The sequence below is a fragment of the Ascaphus truei genome, chromosome 9, assembly GCF_040206685.1.
Source record: "Ascaphus truei isolate aAscTru1 chromosome 9, aAscTru1.hap1, whole genome shotgun sequence".
NCBI classification, from domain to species: domain Eukaryota; kingdom Metazoa; phylum Chordata; class Amphibia; order Anura; family Ascaphidae; genus Ascaphus; species Ascaphus truei.
Genome location: NC_134491.1, coordinates 66,367,827 through 66,382,298, shown reverse-complemented (window position 1 = coordinate 66,382,298; position 14,472 = coordinate 66,367,827). Strand labels below are relative to the sequence as shown.

The 14,472-nt window shown below is 40.0% G+C and overlaps 1 protein-coding gene across 2 annotated transcripts in view; it reads right to left on the bottom strand.

Annotated features, from left to right (window-relative positions):
• Window positions 1–2,015: 2,015 nt before the first annotated feature.
• Window positions 2,016–14,472, bottom strand: part of LOC142503184 (monocarboxylate transporter 1-like) — a 42,599-nt gene continuing 30,142 nt past the window's right edge. For both annotated transcript variants that reach the window (XM_075615287.1, XM_075615288.1), the window contains exons 3-5: window positions 8,931–9,074; window positions 6,986–7,846; window positions 2,016–4,214 (exon numbers count right to left, since the gene is read on the bottom strand). In XM_075615287.1, the coding sequence (XP_075471402.1) occupies window positions 3,964–4,214; window positions 6,986–7,846; window positions 8,931–9,074 (1,256 nt within the window). In that variant the 3' untranslated portion in view covers window positions 2,016–3,963. The remainder of the gene's footprint in view (window positions 4,215–6,985; window positions 7,847–8,930; window positions 9,075–14,472) is intronic.

Here is a 14,472-nt window from a genome sequence, read left to right as displayed (position 1 = left end):
GAAGGACTTCCTCACATTGTACGACACTACCTCCAGAAATCATTGTACATTTGTAGAATGATAAAGCATAACGCTTTTGTAGTAGTTCTCAAATCTTGCCTCAGAACCCTGCGTGAGGGCAGGTTTTCAGACCAACCAATATTCTATTCATACACAACAGTAGATACGATCACGTGCACGCACATACGCCATTAGTAGTCCCCAAAAAGTGCTTTGGGAAGCATTACTATACTCCCATAACACATCCTTCCTTCACGACAGAATAAACATCACATCCTCTAAAATGTTTATCCCAGCCTTACATTTAAAACAATCATGTTTGGTATATTTAAAAAAAATATGGGGTGCACTGTGTCACCGATAGGTTGATATTTAGGACTTGAAACATCTCCCTGTTTTTTGGAGAGAAGGGGGGGGGGGAAGAGAGACGAGTTCTCCATTGTTTTAGCCAGGGATGTGCATGAAAGTACACTTCTGGTCATCTCCTAGTCCAAAAAAAAGTAACAAAGCAGGACCCTTCCCTCCAGTCTTGAGCTGGATGGAAAGGTGGCAGAGGTGAAGATGTGGAATTGTCTCCAAGATTCTTCTTTGGGATGAAGCAGTAATATTCACAGTGCTATTCCAATAGCACTCCTCCAAACAGCCTAGAGATTGTATTCTTTATTGCCTCATTACATGCTGGGGTGGGGTGCACAGCAATTATTGATCTTGAAATTTCAAGACTATCTTAGGTAGGTTCCTGCAATGACCCCCATTTACTTGACCCAGCTTCACAGCTTCTTTAAAAGCTTTGCCTCAATACCATGTCCTCGGCCAGCAAAATTGAACTTTCCAACTGTAAAAAAAAAAAAAGTTCAAGCAGGCTTCTTCTGGAGTGTTTATTGTAGAAATAATACTATAAAAAAGGGGAAACCAAGACAGGGACAGAAGAGTGAAGTACTGTAGAATAAAAACACTCCACAAAACAATTACATTTTTACTGCTAGAGAGGATGATTCAATATGCCACACACCCTTCTTCATTGCCTTTATGATAAAGGCAAAGGATTGTCTTGCTAAAATGGCAGTGTATGTGCTTCTACAACAGTAGTAAAAAGCCTGCAGCCCCTCGCCCTGTGAAGAAAGATTAACATGTAATGTACGCTTATTTAGTTAAACAGAATAATTTACTATTCCCATTACACCAACTGTAGGTTAATTTGAGCCTGCTATAAAAGCATGAATGTTCTGAAGATTAAAAGCAGCAGTCCAAGCTGCCATCCCCCCTTCCTTTAAGATGTACCAGTACAAAGATACAATACACACAATCATATGTAATTAGCCAAGTTGCCCAGTAGCTCTGGGGTTCACTGAATGGCTGTGAGTGCAGCAGAAGAAGACCAAAGATGCAAAGTTCTGTGGGGAAGATCATGTGACAAGGCAGTCACTAGATACAATTGATGCACTGCTAGAGGGGGCAGGGCACAAAGGGATGTGCCAGAGCCTGTTTCATAAGAGGAAGGGTATGCGACTTTGTAAATGGTTGCTATAGAAATAAAAAATGCTTGTTACACAATACATTAAAAATGTAATTTAGAGTTTAAAAAATAGTATTTTCTCATAGTACAGAACTGTGTACACACACACACGAGACCAAAACTAGAGCAAAGTCCCTTGATGCAATCAAACCAACTCAATTTGCATCAGTTATGGAGCAATGCTCCAGTTTGTGACAAATACGAGCAACTTGGGAGGGATGAGTGGTAGCGCAGTAGTAAACGAGGTTGCAATATGGTGCAACCAAGACCATACTAAAGAATAGTCACGTGTACCAGCATTCAAACTTTAAAAAAACCAAAAAAAATAAACCAAAAAGTAGCATTTACACTAGATTTTAAAGGCAAAAGCCGTTTTATTCCAATATAAAAAAAAAGTTTTTTTTTTTTAATAAAGCAGATGAGAATTCAAACTAATCAAGAGGCCTGCACTTTTTAAATAAAATATTGTATTGAAGGAAAGCAGACACTGCAAGCCAACTAAATAAAAGTAACACTTTATTCGAGAACAGAATGACATACAGTACAGACAGTTGACCCCTGGGTCCATACAAAATTAAACCATTAACACTTTTGCTGCAAGTAGTGTGGTAGGTCTCACAGACAGTGAAAGGGTTACACCGGTGAGTTTTGTTTGTTTTTTTTACCCCCAGCGGTAGTCAAGCCTGAAAACTCACCTTTAAACAACTCCAGGACTTGGACTGACCCAGTCAATTAAACCCAGTGTTGTAAGCTGCTAAAAGAGCCAAGACAGGAAGTTGACTGGTGTCTAGATCCATGTGACAGCTCTTAAACATTCCTTACGAGACACAGGCAATCAGATTAGGATACAAAAAAAGTGTCCAACTGTGGTGGTACCAGTATAACTGGAAGTTAAAAGGGGCTTGTGACCTGGAAATTGGTGTGCTCATCTTTAAAAATAAGTCTAGAAGTAAACTTGGCAGATGTTATAGTAATGGCAGTTTGTGAAAACTGAATCTTAACTGTAAATTACTTCCAGAGTGGATGAGTCCATACAAGCACTGACTGAAGACATTAGCTCTGGAAAGCGTTCTGGATTCCATTATTTTCAATAGTTGAAGGGTATATAATATAAAATAAAAAATAAAATAAATTCTGTCCGATTTACTTGTTCCTATTTGTTTACGTGGAAACCATCAAGTTGTCTGTTTGGCTTTGAGATTCATCAAAACCCACTTTAAAGGCTTTCAATATGAGACAGAACCAGGATATCACACCAATCCTTTGAAGAGACTTTTGCACATGTAATATCTTCAATCCCACACGTGTTGGCAAGGAGACATTGCAATGTGGTTGTGGGGGGGAGGGGGGGGGAAGCATATCATACTGTAATGTTAGTTATAAACACTGCCTAAAATTTATAAAGGAGACAAAATAAAAAGTTAAAAATACAGAAGCCCAGGGCCTTGTGCTCACTTCCTAACGTACAGAGCCTAGCGTCCTACTTAAACATTCTCGCCGAGTTTTTAAATTGGTTAAAATATGAAAGTTCTAAAAATGGGCCCACAACATTGTTAAATTACTGGCCACACCATTCGTTGATATTGCACATACTAACATGTTTTACTTTGAAATTGAAACCCGTAAAAATTATGCATGAGGCACACACTGCCAGCAGGGGGGGAGGGGAGGGGGGAAGTGTTATTCAGTCTCCCTTTGCAAACTGTGGAATGATTGTAGGAAAAAAAACTGCAAAGTTGACACCCGTTGCTACGAGAAGACCTTACAAAGTGTTGCAGACTTCTCTGGCAGTAGAGTTAATACTGGAACAGCACATTTGCAAATCACATCTAGATAGTTGAGGGGGGGGGGGGGAGAAACAGCATCTGTAATGTAGAAGCAATGTAAAGCCCATAACAGGTTTGCTGTTTAGCAAAGACCAGGGAGCATATGCTGAACTCTTCCTCAAACTCCATTGGAAAGGCAAAGGACTACCACAGGTGCGGAGAACTGACATATTTGACGTACTGTAGCAGAGTCGGATTCCCATCTGGTGAGTATCCTTGGAAGACAAAATCCAATGGTTGTGCATGGTTTTATTCGGTCTGCTAAATAAAATCTTCCAAAAGTAGGTCAACTGCTACGATCACAGAAGCCATAAAGTGTTAAAATAAAGTTACTCGAGTGAGCAAAAGGTCTATTGTTAAAATGTAAGGAAATGTATTAACAAATAAAAAGTTGTTCCTGAATAGATGGCATATGTAAGGCACGTGTTATTCATATTACCATTAAAGAGGGACCAAAAACAGAAACATTGCAATGGCTTAGCTTGCCCGATGTATGAAATGATTTTCATACAACTAACATTTTACGGTTAAAAATCTATCCTAAAGGACTAATGTGTAGTATCAGTGTTTCGAGTCTTCCATTGACTATGCACCCAGAACTATCAAGTAAAACATTTAGTCTCATATGTTGCTTTCATCTTCTTTCAATGTATCATCTGAACTCAGAGGAAGGACAGAGAGTTCGTTATTCACTTTGTGGTCCGTCTCTTCCGCGTTGGCTTCCCGGCTTTTCTGCTCTGCTTTCTGTTCCTTTGCCTGGAGCCTGTAGTGGATGGTCATCCCAATTAAGAGGTAGATAGAGGCAACAATCAGGACTATCCCACATGCTTGATAGGTGTACTTGTAGTCTCCATAAATATCATTTAATCTACCTAGAATTCCAAGAGAGGTTAAAGAGTGTTAGAAGCAGAAGAGGACATAACAGTAGCAACTATATTAACCCACAACAAAAAGCAACATACATTGTATATTCTATTTGGCATGAACCCAGGTAAGATCTTCATTTTACCATCAACATTCGCCCATACAAATAAAACAAATTCTAAAAAACATACAATAATTCCAAAAAACACCAAGATGAAGAAAAAAAAAAAAAAAAAAATCACCTCAATATCTTTTTCATGTTTAATACATATATATAGGGAGGCTACATCGCAGGACACCCTTATACATTCCTCATCTGATTTCTGACTATCAATCTGTAATAAATGTATAGCGTCTTTCAAATGGGAATGTAGAGACTAGCGGTTGTAAACCTGTATCTATATGCTCTAATAAGTGTGTAGTAAGGGATCCAATTCCTGATGATTGGCCTACCAGACGGTTGTTTCACATCTTTATGGATCTTAGGCAGGTGATCGAATACTGCCAAGATCGGATTCTCATTAAGTAGAAACAAAAATTGATTAATATTGTTTTACGCACTTACTAATACAGCTCAACCCCCTTATAACGCTGTGCTTGGGGTCCAAAGAATCACGCCGCGTTATAAGCAGATCGCGTAAGAAATAATGTACAATTGTATGCATTGTACAATAAAGTATTTAAGATACAAATAAGTGTTGTAAAGTATTCATAAATATGAAAATTGGGAGCCTCGCGTTATAAGCGGATTCGAGTTGTAACGGATCGCGCTATAATGGGTTGAGCTGTAGTTCTTCCAGTTCTAACATACACATACTGGTCGGATTCTAATTTTTTATAGCTCTTTGGATTCTCCAATAGTCTCCGGGCTTCCTTTAAATAGTCTTTATTTTGTAAGACAATTCACCCCCTCTCTTGTCTAATCACAATTTTATCATCCTCAAACCAATCTCGTTAAGGAGTGTGTCATTGATAAATGGTTTCTAAATTTGATTTAGAATTTGTAGGGTAGAAAATAGTTATTCTTTAAGCCACCATGTTTAACATTCTGGCTATCCATACAATCCTCCCTTGTAGACTGGATATCGTGGTCTCTGTTTCTACAACCTTTTCTTCTAATAATGAATTCATCATTTGTAGATATTCTCTATCCTCATCCAACTGTAATAGACTGCTCCTTCCACTGCAACATTCATTGGTATATTGTTCTTTAAGAAAGGTCTTTTAATGAGAGTTTGAGTTATTTATTGATTTCCAAAAATATATACGTTAAGACAAGTGTAGACGCAAAGCATAAACCTTTAGATAATCTAGAACTTTACACCTGTAAAATTTATTAAAAAAACAAAAAAAAAAATTCATAAAAAATAAAAAAACTCCCTCTCCATTTAATTTAAATACCAATGGTATAAATGTAGCCAGTCAATGTCTTCAAGGATTGCAATTTTTATATCCTTGGACTTTCAGAGAATATATATATATATATATATATATATATATATATATATATATATATATATATATATATATATATATATATATATATATATATATATATATATATATATATATATATATATATATATATATATATATATATATATATATATATATATATATATATATATATATATATATATATACATATACACACACACACACACACACACACACACACACACATATATACAGTGGTTGACAAATCACCAACCCCGGGCGGGCAAATGTATAGGTTTGTCGAACACTGTATATATATAATAAAAGTGTAGTGTGCTTTTCTCATGCACTACAACATTCTAAAGCCCTGCCTATAAATAAAAATATAAATAGAAAGTTCTCATTTTAATTTTATTAGTGCTATATTAAAGTGGTTGCTGCACATGTTAAGGACAAGTAGAGATGCAACTTTGAATGCTGGAAGTAAAAATTAAATATTGGAAGAAATTAGGATTTCTAACACCTATAATTGTGTGGTTACTGGATTTGAAAATGTATATGGCCAAAAAACAGCATTACACAACGAGTATCCACAAAAAAAATATTGCTGTGCTATTTTCAATTTTAGAGCCAGCTAATTGTTTTTAAAGACCACTTTTCAGAAAAATGGGGCTCACATTATGGATCAAATTACAATGGGCATTTTAAAGTACATTCTGCCATGTATCTGATGACTATAGTACCATATATTTAGCCGTTTGACAAGCTTATGGAATGTACCCCTGAACAAGTTCAGTAGAAGGGCACGTCAAAAGCATTAGGCTGTGCTTATAGTGCCGGCGACAGCACATCAAAACCAATGCATGGCCGCCGTTGCGTGCACTTATAGTAAGCGTGGAGCGATGGCTTGGTCGTGATCACTGGAAGTCATCTCAATTTGATTTTTCCAGCGACCGTCACTATAAACGTAGCCTTAGGGTGGAGCTGAATTAGACACTTCTGAAACAGGTGTTAGTGATATGAGTTAGTTTTTATCCTACTATTCTATTCATATGTTAACTGACGTTTAGTGTTTAATGGGTGTCAAAATAGACAAAGAACTGGTATAACCTCCCAGCTTTATGGAGGTAGCAAATTATTTCTGTAACAGTAGATTAAAGGGTTATGAGTTTAGACAAATCTGCGTTTGAATGAGACTTAACAGTTTCTCCCAGGCAGTGGGATGTTAAACTATAGAATGAGCTGGGGGGAAAAAAAAAACAAAAAAAAAAAACACTATTCCCACTAGTGACTTTAAAATATCAAATACACAAATACTTAAAAAGGACATTCTTCGTTTTACCTAGGAGAGGTGGTCCAAGTAAGACAGGGCAGCATTCCATAATGGTCACCAATCCAACAGCACTAGAGAATCTCTGTGCCCCAACCAAGTCCATCAAGGTTTCAAAGAGGACAGAGCTCAGCCAACCAAAAGCAAGCCCAAAGAACCCGGCATAGATACAAAAGCCGAGGTAACTTGTTGCCAGGGGGACCAGGAGGTGGCATATTCCATTATAGAGCACTGAAACTGCAAAGAAATATTGGATCCTCGGCCTAACCCATTTGGTGTTGGCTACAAGCCCCATGGAAGGTCTTGCAACCATGTCTACAAAAGCAAGAATGGAAAGCAGGAAGGCAGCAGACTCATTTGAAATGTTCTTGCTCTTGGCGTAGTTGCTAAGGAAGACCAGGGGAGCAAAGAGTCCAAAAAACATAATCATGTGTCCAGATAAGTAGATCAAGAAACCTCGGTGAGTGAACAGAGACAAGTCTAAGAACTTGTTGATAGTCTGAAAGACAGTTGGCTTAGTCTTGGCCTTGCCATCAATAAGGTCTTTGTTGGCGTCACCATCATCTTCTTTCAATGCGCACTTCCCAGCTTCCTCCAATACCTCTTTGGTAATTTTCTTTTTTGAGTCAACCGTTGGCCCTAAAGGGCGCATCAAGGATCCTGCCACACAGCAATTCAGCAGGAGGCCACCTAAGATTAAGAAGCTTCCTCTCCAACCGAAGATGCTATAGAAGTATTGATTGAGGGGAGCCAACGTGGACAAAAATACAGGGCTCCCTGCCATAGCCAGTCCATTTGCAATCGGTCTTTTCTTGAAGAAATATTTGCCAATCATTGTCAAAGCTGGATTGAGGTTGAAAGCTAGTCCAAGTCCTGTTTAAAGAGAGAGAAATTAGGATAGTCACTTCAAAGGGGGAAGAACCGCCATTCATAATCCAATATTGTCTACTAAACCTCTGCATTAGAAGATGGTTATCCTTCATACAAAAAACAGAAGAAATCATTATATGAAAAAAAAAAAAAAACACTTTTTTTAATGTTACACCATATAACAATGTCTAACGTACAATGGAATAGATTACATGCACATGCACGTAAAAGGAATGCAACTGTAGGAATAAGAGCCAAAAAGATAACGATCGATAGATATATTTAATGCCTCCTTTGTATGAAGTTCAGATGCACCATGCAGGCCTACATCCCACAGATGACCAGTAAAAACGACTTCATATGATAGATTTATGCACATTTGAAGCTTTTAAAAATTAACATGCAGAGTAAAGAGGAAATGTTTATTTTGGAAGTATCCAACTTTAAGCTCTTAGGAAAAGTTCCCGAATTTTGTAGTGAGGGTCATTCCAGCCAATGCTTTCCAAGCTCTAAAGAAACTGATGACACGTGTGTCATTTGGCCCACATAGTGTGCTACAACACTCAACAATGTAGATTGCTGCTTTACAGTACAGTAATGTGGGGGGAGGGGAAGGTGTAACCTGCACAAAAGCCAAATGCATCACTATATTATGGGATTGGTAGATTCATTGTAATGTATAGTAGAAATTTGGGGCAGAATTCAAAATGCTCATTATAATCACACTTTATAAATCACACCAAAAATAACCAAATAAATACAGAAAACAATGCAAATATCACATTTTAAATAGTTACTATTAAATTAATTTCTACAAGGAGCTTTAACAGAAGTGATATTGATGGATTTCCCCTCAAAATCGCTAAAGATCCGCAAAAATATTTTGCCCAGTCCGTTCCTTTAGTCTGTGGACTAGATTCTTAAAAATCCATCCAGATTGTAGCCAATGGTTGTTTTGGATTAATCCGTACGGATTGAAACTAGGTCAACGGAATTTACACTGTGGAACAGATTTTGAATGGAATGTCTGGAAAATGTATTTTGACTGTTCCGCCCATCCCTACTCATCCCCAGAAAGATTTCTTACCTCCAATAACGCCAATACAGAAGTACAGTTCACTCACAGTGTTGCAGAACGAGGCAGCAATTAAGCCACTTCCAGCAAGACAGCCACCAGCCATCATAATAGGCCGACTTCCATACTTGTTCACCAAGACACTGCTGATGGGACCTAGAAAAAAGCAACACGTTAATGTTATCCAAATGGGACACTCATTCTGCTGCGGTCATAAGCCAGACAGACAAAATGTCAAACCCATAAATTCCTAGCAAGGGAGTTGTGGCAAAGAAACTGCATTGTGATCAGGATGTTAGACCACTTTCAAATATGCCACATTACCTACCAGGCAAGTCAAAATTGGCACAATATTTTGGTTACAAACTTTCCTTAGTAATGCTTTCAAGTATCCATTCACATGGGCAGAGTGTCTGGGAGCACATTGCCTTGCAAAGATATAGATATATAGATAGATACACACACACACACACACACTTTACAAGAAGTGTTCTGCAGGTTTTTTGAGCAACAAATAGGTTAATGTGAAACAAGACAGTCATAGAATTTCCTCATTGCTTTTAGATGCATAATGGTATCCAAAAGTTACGAGCCTTCGATTTCCAGTTCTGGGTCACTGGCTCCTATAAGGTTCCTTACATGGAGTGTAACTGTAAAACTTTCACACCCAGTACCTTCATTAAGATTAAGGGAGTCATGAATTTGCGAGAGCACGCAGTACTTTTGAAACTGCAAATCCACTTCCCCTTTATTTCGGAGTCCAGACCAGTTGTGTTCATGGTAGATGTGCAGTAGTTTTACACAAGACTATCCCTCCGATTTGTGAATGCTAATTTTTTAGGCCATTTCTGTCTTAGCTTTAAAAAAAAAAAAAAATTTAAGTTTCCAGTTTGACAGTCAGTTAATATGGCCTCGTGGCCATTTAGAATTTGCCTCGTTGGCAGCTTCCAGTCTGCTACCATTTTAAACTACGAAGATTTGACATCCAAATTATTTACTGAACTGGGCGACTTCATAAGTGGTTCCTACATCTTTGATGATGAGAGTGAAGTTGAGAACTAGGCTAGTCTATTATAGTTGTAAAATTTCCAGAATTCAAACATTATCCTACACATTTAGAATCTTGTACAATAGTCCCCAATAAAAATAAGGAGATCTTATAGGCCAAATATAAGGTCCCTATGTGGACAGGATTAATTTCTATCACAGGTCTATTCCTCATCATGCTTATAATTTTAAAAAAAATAAATAAATAAAAAAAAAAAGGCACAACACCCCACCAGCTGATCTTAAAACAAGACTTCTACATCCAACCCAGCATTAAAGCAACAACTGACCTAGCTCAGAATTAATGGCAATGGAGATCAGACTATACATTTGACTAATGTAACCCAATGACCAATTAAACAATGCCACGTGTGAAATGGGAAATAGTTTAGTATAATTGAAAAATTATATGGGAGGAATTGGACACACACTTTGAAATGTGTCCAAAATAGAGAACTACCCCCTTAACTGAAGTGGGTAGTATGGATATAAAAGAATTTTAAGACCCAGTAGATAGGGCACACTGTATACAAAATAAAGTTTGTATACGGTGTGCCCTAAGAGGTACAAGGTCTCCCAATAAGAAGGGGCTTTCGGGCATAGAATACATTAGCAAAATGTACACTACCGACACACTTTATTGAAGTGTGGTCGGTACCGCAAGCCGGGAAATCTCCCGGCTTGCTAGTGGCCGCCCCTCGGCGTGCCGCGCGTCATAGACGCGCGGTCACGCGTCATCGGGAGCGTGCGCCCCCTGCACGAGTGTCCAGGGGCTCCCCGAGGGAGCCCTGGTGTCCCGCGATCACGGGACAGCGGCAGGGGGTTCCGGGGGACCCGGCGGACCCGGCAGCGGTAGGGAGAGCGCCCCGATCGGAGGGCGCTCTTCCGCTGCTTCGGCTCGCGCCCGTCACACTCGGGCGCGCGCCAGGCTACTGCTGCGGCACAGAACGGGCAAATGCTCGAATAAACTGTGCCGCAGCAGTATATTTAGGAATTTAAAAATAAAACCATTTCCCAAATGACAAACTTAAATGTTATTGCTTTGTGACTGTATTCAGAACAGAAATACAATATAATTCAGTATTTGCTGCACAATTATTTCCTGACCTGAAGAGCTTACAATCTTACAGCAACTTCTCCAAGGTCACAGGAAGCTACCACAGTTTGACCACTCCTGAGGTTGTATCCAAAGCCACATAATGCAGTCTGGCGGGACAGGATGCATTCAGAACCTTGCGTATTTTATTTCCAGATCAGCACTGGACCAGTTATGCAAGTAGAGGAATTTACAAAGGTTGGATTCTCCAACAACCGGTCAGAACACTGGCCCTGGTGAATGAGTAAACATCTAGGTCACAGCCAAGTACAGAATATACCATTTTTTTTTTCATAAGAGCAAGCTTTTAATACATCCCAAATGGTATGGAAATAGAAAGCGTGACGCGAGTGAACGCCGGTCACCACAAAAAGCAGAACACCGTTCTGTGTTGTAAAATCGCAATTGGTGCCGAGAGCTTCCTTCTTTCCAAAAATGACAACTGTGAAACGAAAACCTTACACAACAACAGTGTTCCCACTAGTCCAAGTTTTAGTTACTATAAATTGTTACGGCAACGGTGTTCAACTTTTTTTGGTTGGGGAACCCCAGAATTAGACTGAAATTCTGGGGAACGGCAACCCTCAAGAACCCCAACCCACAGCACCTCTCTGCCTGCCCCCCTCCCATCCCTCTTCCACGTGCACTCACACACCTGACAGCATGTGCGCACTCACACCTGACAGCATGTGCGCACTCTCACACCTGACAGCATGTGCGCACTCTCACACCTGACAGCATGTGCGCACTCACACACCTGACAGCATGTGCGCACTCTTGCCCGATCTTCCTCTGTCAGCCGGAAGTTGACACGACTACTGGAGCAGGCAGGGAGAGGAAGGATAATAGTGACTGGGAGGCTGCTACTGCTGAGCACCGGAGCCGCCGAGTGACAGCTATGTGGGGTGCTGCCGGCCCAGCGACAGCATGGGAGAGACTGTTAAGGCCACAGTTTGGCATTCGGTTTCTGCAGAAAGGGAAGGAATTGTTTCCCTTTGCAAATGCTATATTGTATTATACAAAGTTGCTATGCAACAGCAGCAGTTTAAGTTCAGTTGGTTATTCCTTTAAACAAACTGCTCTTTAATGAATGAAGTAACCATTTTAAAAATAGCCGGTGTTTATATTGTACCAGAAACATCTTTAAAAACAAGCATGTAAACGTACTTGTCACAGAAAGGATTGGTCTTGCTTTAAGCACAGTTCCACTACTTTAAGGGGACGGGTTAAGAGGAGAGAAGCCTTAAAGAGGCTGTCCAAGCAGCTTAAAATATTTCTGGGTTTAATATATACCGCATTTGATTACTTTATTGAAAGCAAATTACCTAAGCTGTCAATCGATTGTTTCTCCCGTGATCAACCAGCAAAGAACCTGTTTCCCAGGGTTCACTAAATGGTTGCCTTTCAGTTTCAAATCAATCCTTCATTGAGAGTAACTCAGTAATATAAGGTTACATTGTAGCTGCTAAAAGGACAGATAATGAATGTAAACTACTTTGAATATTGGCAACAAATGATCAGGAAAGTGTTACAAAGATTGTGCATTGCTGGGAAGGTGTGGTAATCCCTGCTGCAGAAATCAAGAGGCTCACTATATTAAAATTGGGGAAGGTTGTGGGGAGAAAAAATTAAAAAAAATCCATGTCACCTCCATGGACTCCCCTGGTTCAAAAGATACTTCATTTTAGATGCCGTTTTCTACTCCCTCCTGGGGAAATGCAAAATTACTGGCAAAACACAGGCAAATAGGGAGCTCTAACAGAGGTTATGTTATGGCTTCCTATTGCTCGGCATGTTTAACCTAAAAATGTAGCTTACTCGCATAAGTTCCAAATATCCAGCAACTTTGGCATCATTGTAGAATTCTTGCTTCATACAAAAGAGCAAATACAACAATGAATTCCAAGTACAGGAATAAGTTTGCGAAACAAGTAGACGTAGACATACTGATAAAAAAATATTAATTATTGAAGGCACTGACTCAATAGTGTAGGTGTAACCGGATTTGTAATGTAGTGTCAACAAGCTGGATAGTGCACTCAAATGTTTTTGCTGATAGTGAAGCCACACCTGGCAGTGACAAAAAGCAGCACACAGCACTCACAAAAAAAACCCCCACACACGAAAGTGTGCATATTTAGGTTTACATCATCTCTAAACCAGGGGGGCCGTTTCTTCATCTCTAGGGAGCCCACTTTCCAGAGATCAATTTACATTTTCCTTACCAAATCCAACATGGCCACCACAAGCAACCAATCGAATGCTGTATCAGATCCAGAGAGATTTGACAGACATATTGTTTTTATAAAAAAGGCAAAGTTAAGAACACCGGTAAATAGAGAAGAGAGGGTGAGGTGGGGGTTAGTCACCTCTGATATCTGAAAACTCCTCCAGAATAGGAGTAAAGAGAGGGGCGAATTTGGTGCAATAAAGTCTTTATGGTGAAAAACAGTCACCCTTCATTGCTGTAAAGCACTGCATCCAAGGCTAAGGCCCCGCTGCACGCGTCCGCACGGCTGTCTTGCTTGCCGGCGGCGCGTGCAACTCTGCATCGCGATCTGCAGGAAACTTTTTCCAGAGCGGGGGACGTGGCCAAAAAGGGTCGAGTGGGCGGGGCCATTACACAGGCACACCCCTCTGCCTTGTTGCTTTCTCTCTAGACTGTGTAACATTACTATTATTATTATTATACCTGGTAAATCTAGACTTGGGACAGGTTTCTGGACTTCTGGACTGCCGTATTGCTTTCAAATTCAAGAGGTAATGGCAGTTCCAGTAGCCACTTTAGTTACAGGGGGGGGTGGGGAACAAGGGCTACATATGTTTGCATTTTTGCACTCATGTCTCTTGCGTATCTCAGGAGGTACCTTAAGCAGATGGCCCTCCATGTCAGTTTCATGGGTCCTCTTTGTCCAGGAACTATAGGTCTCTGGGTGTCTTGATCTCAGCACAGCCTTTGTGCAGTCTTCTCTGCTCTGTCAGCAGAAATGTGAGCTAAGGAATCTCTCCTGTTTCCAACAGGAGGATTTTCTTACAGACTTAATTGGCCAGGTGGAGTCTAGTTAATAGCCTGTAAACCAGATTCCTGCTGGATTTTTTTTTTTTATATCACTTTTTTTTTTTATTGAGCACAACATACATCCAAATGATAACGACAATGTCATAGGCACACGACATGACTTCAACTGGGTTAAACATGTTGTCCCAAACTGGGTATTTTTCAGTTGGTGGGGGGGGGGGGGGGGAGAAAGGTCTAAGGGGGGGAGGAGGGGGAAGACATACTGGGGGGGGGGGGGGGTGGGGGGAGGATGGGGGAACTCTGTTTTCTTCCTCCCTTTCCATCAGTACGAGGACGGCCTAATCCAGGCCTAGTCCTAGCGGGCCGCTCCAGGGGTCCCAGGTATTCCGAAA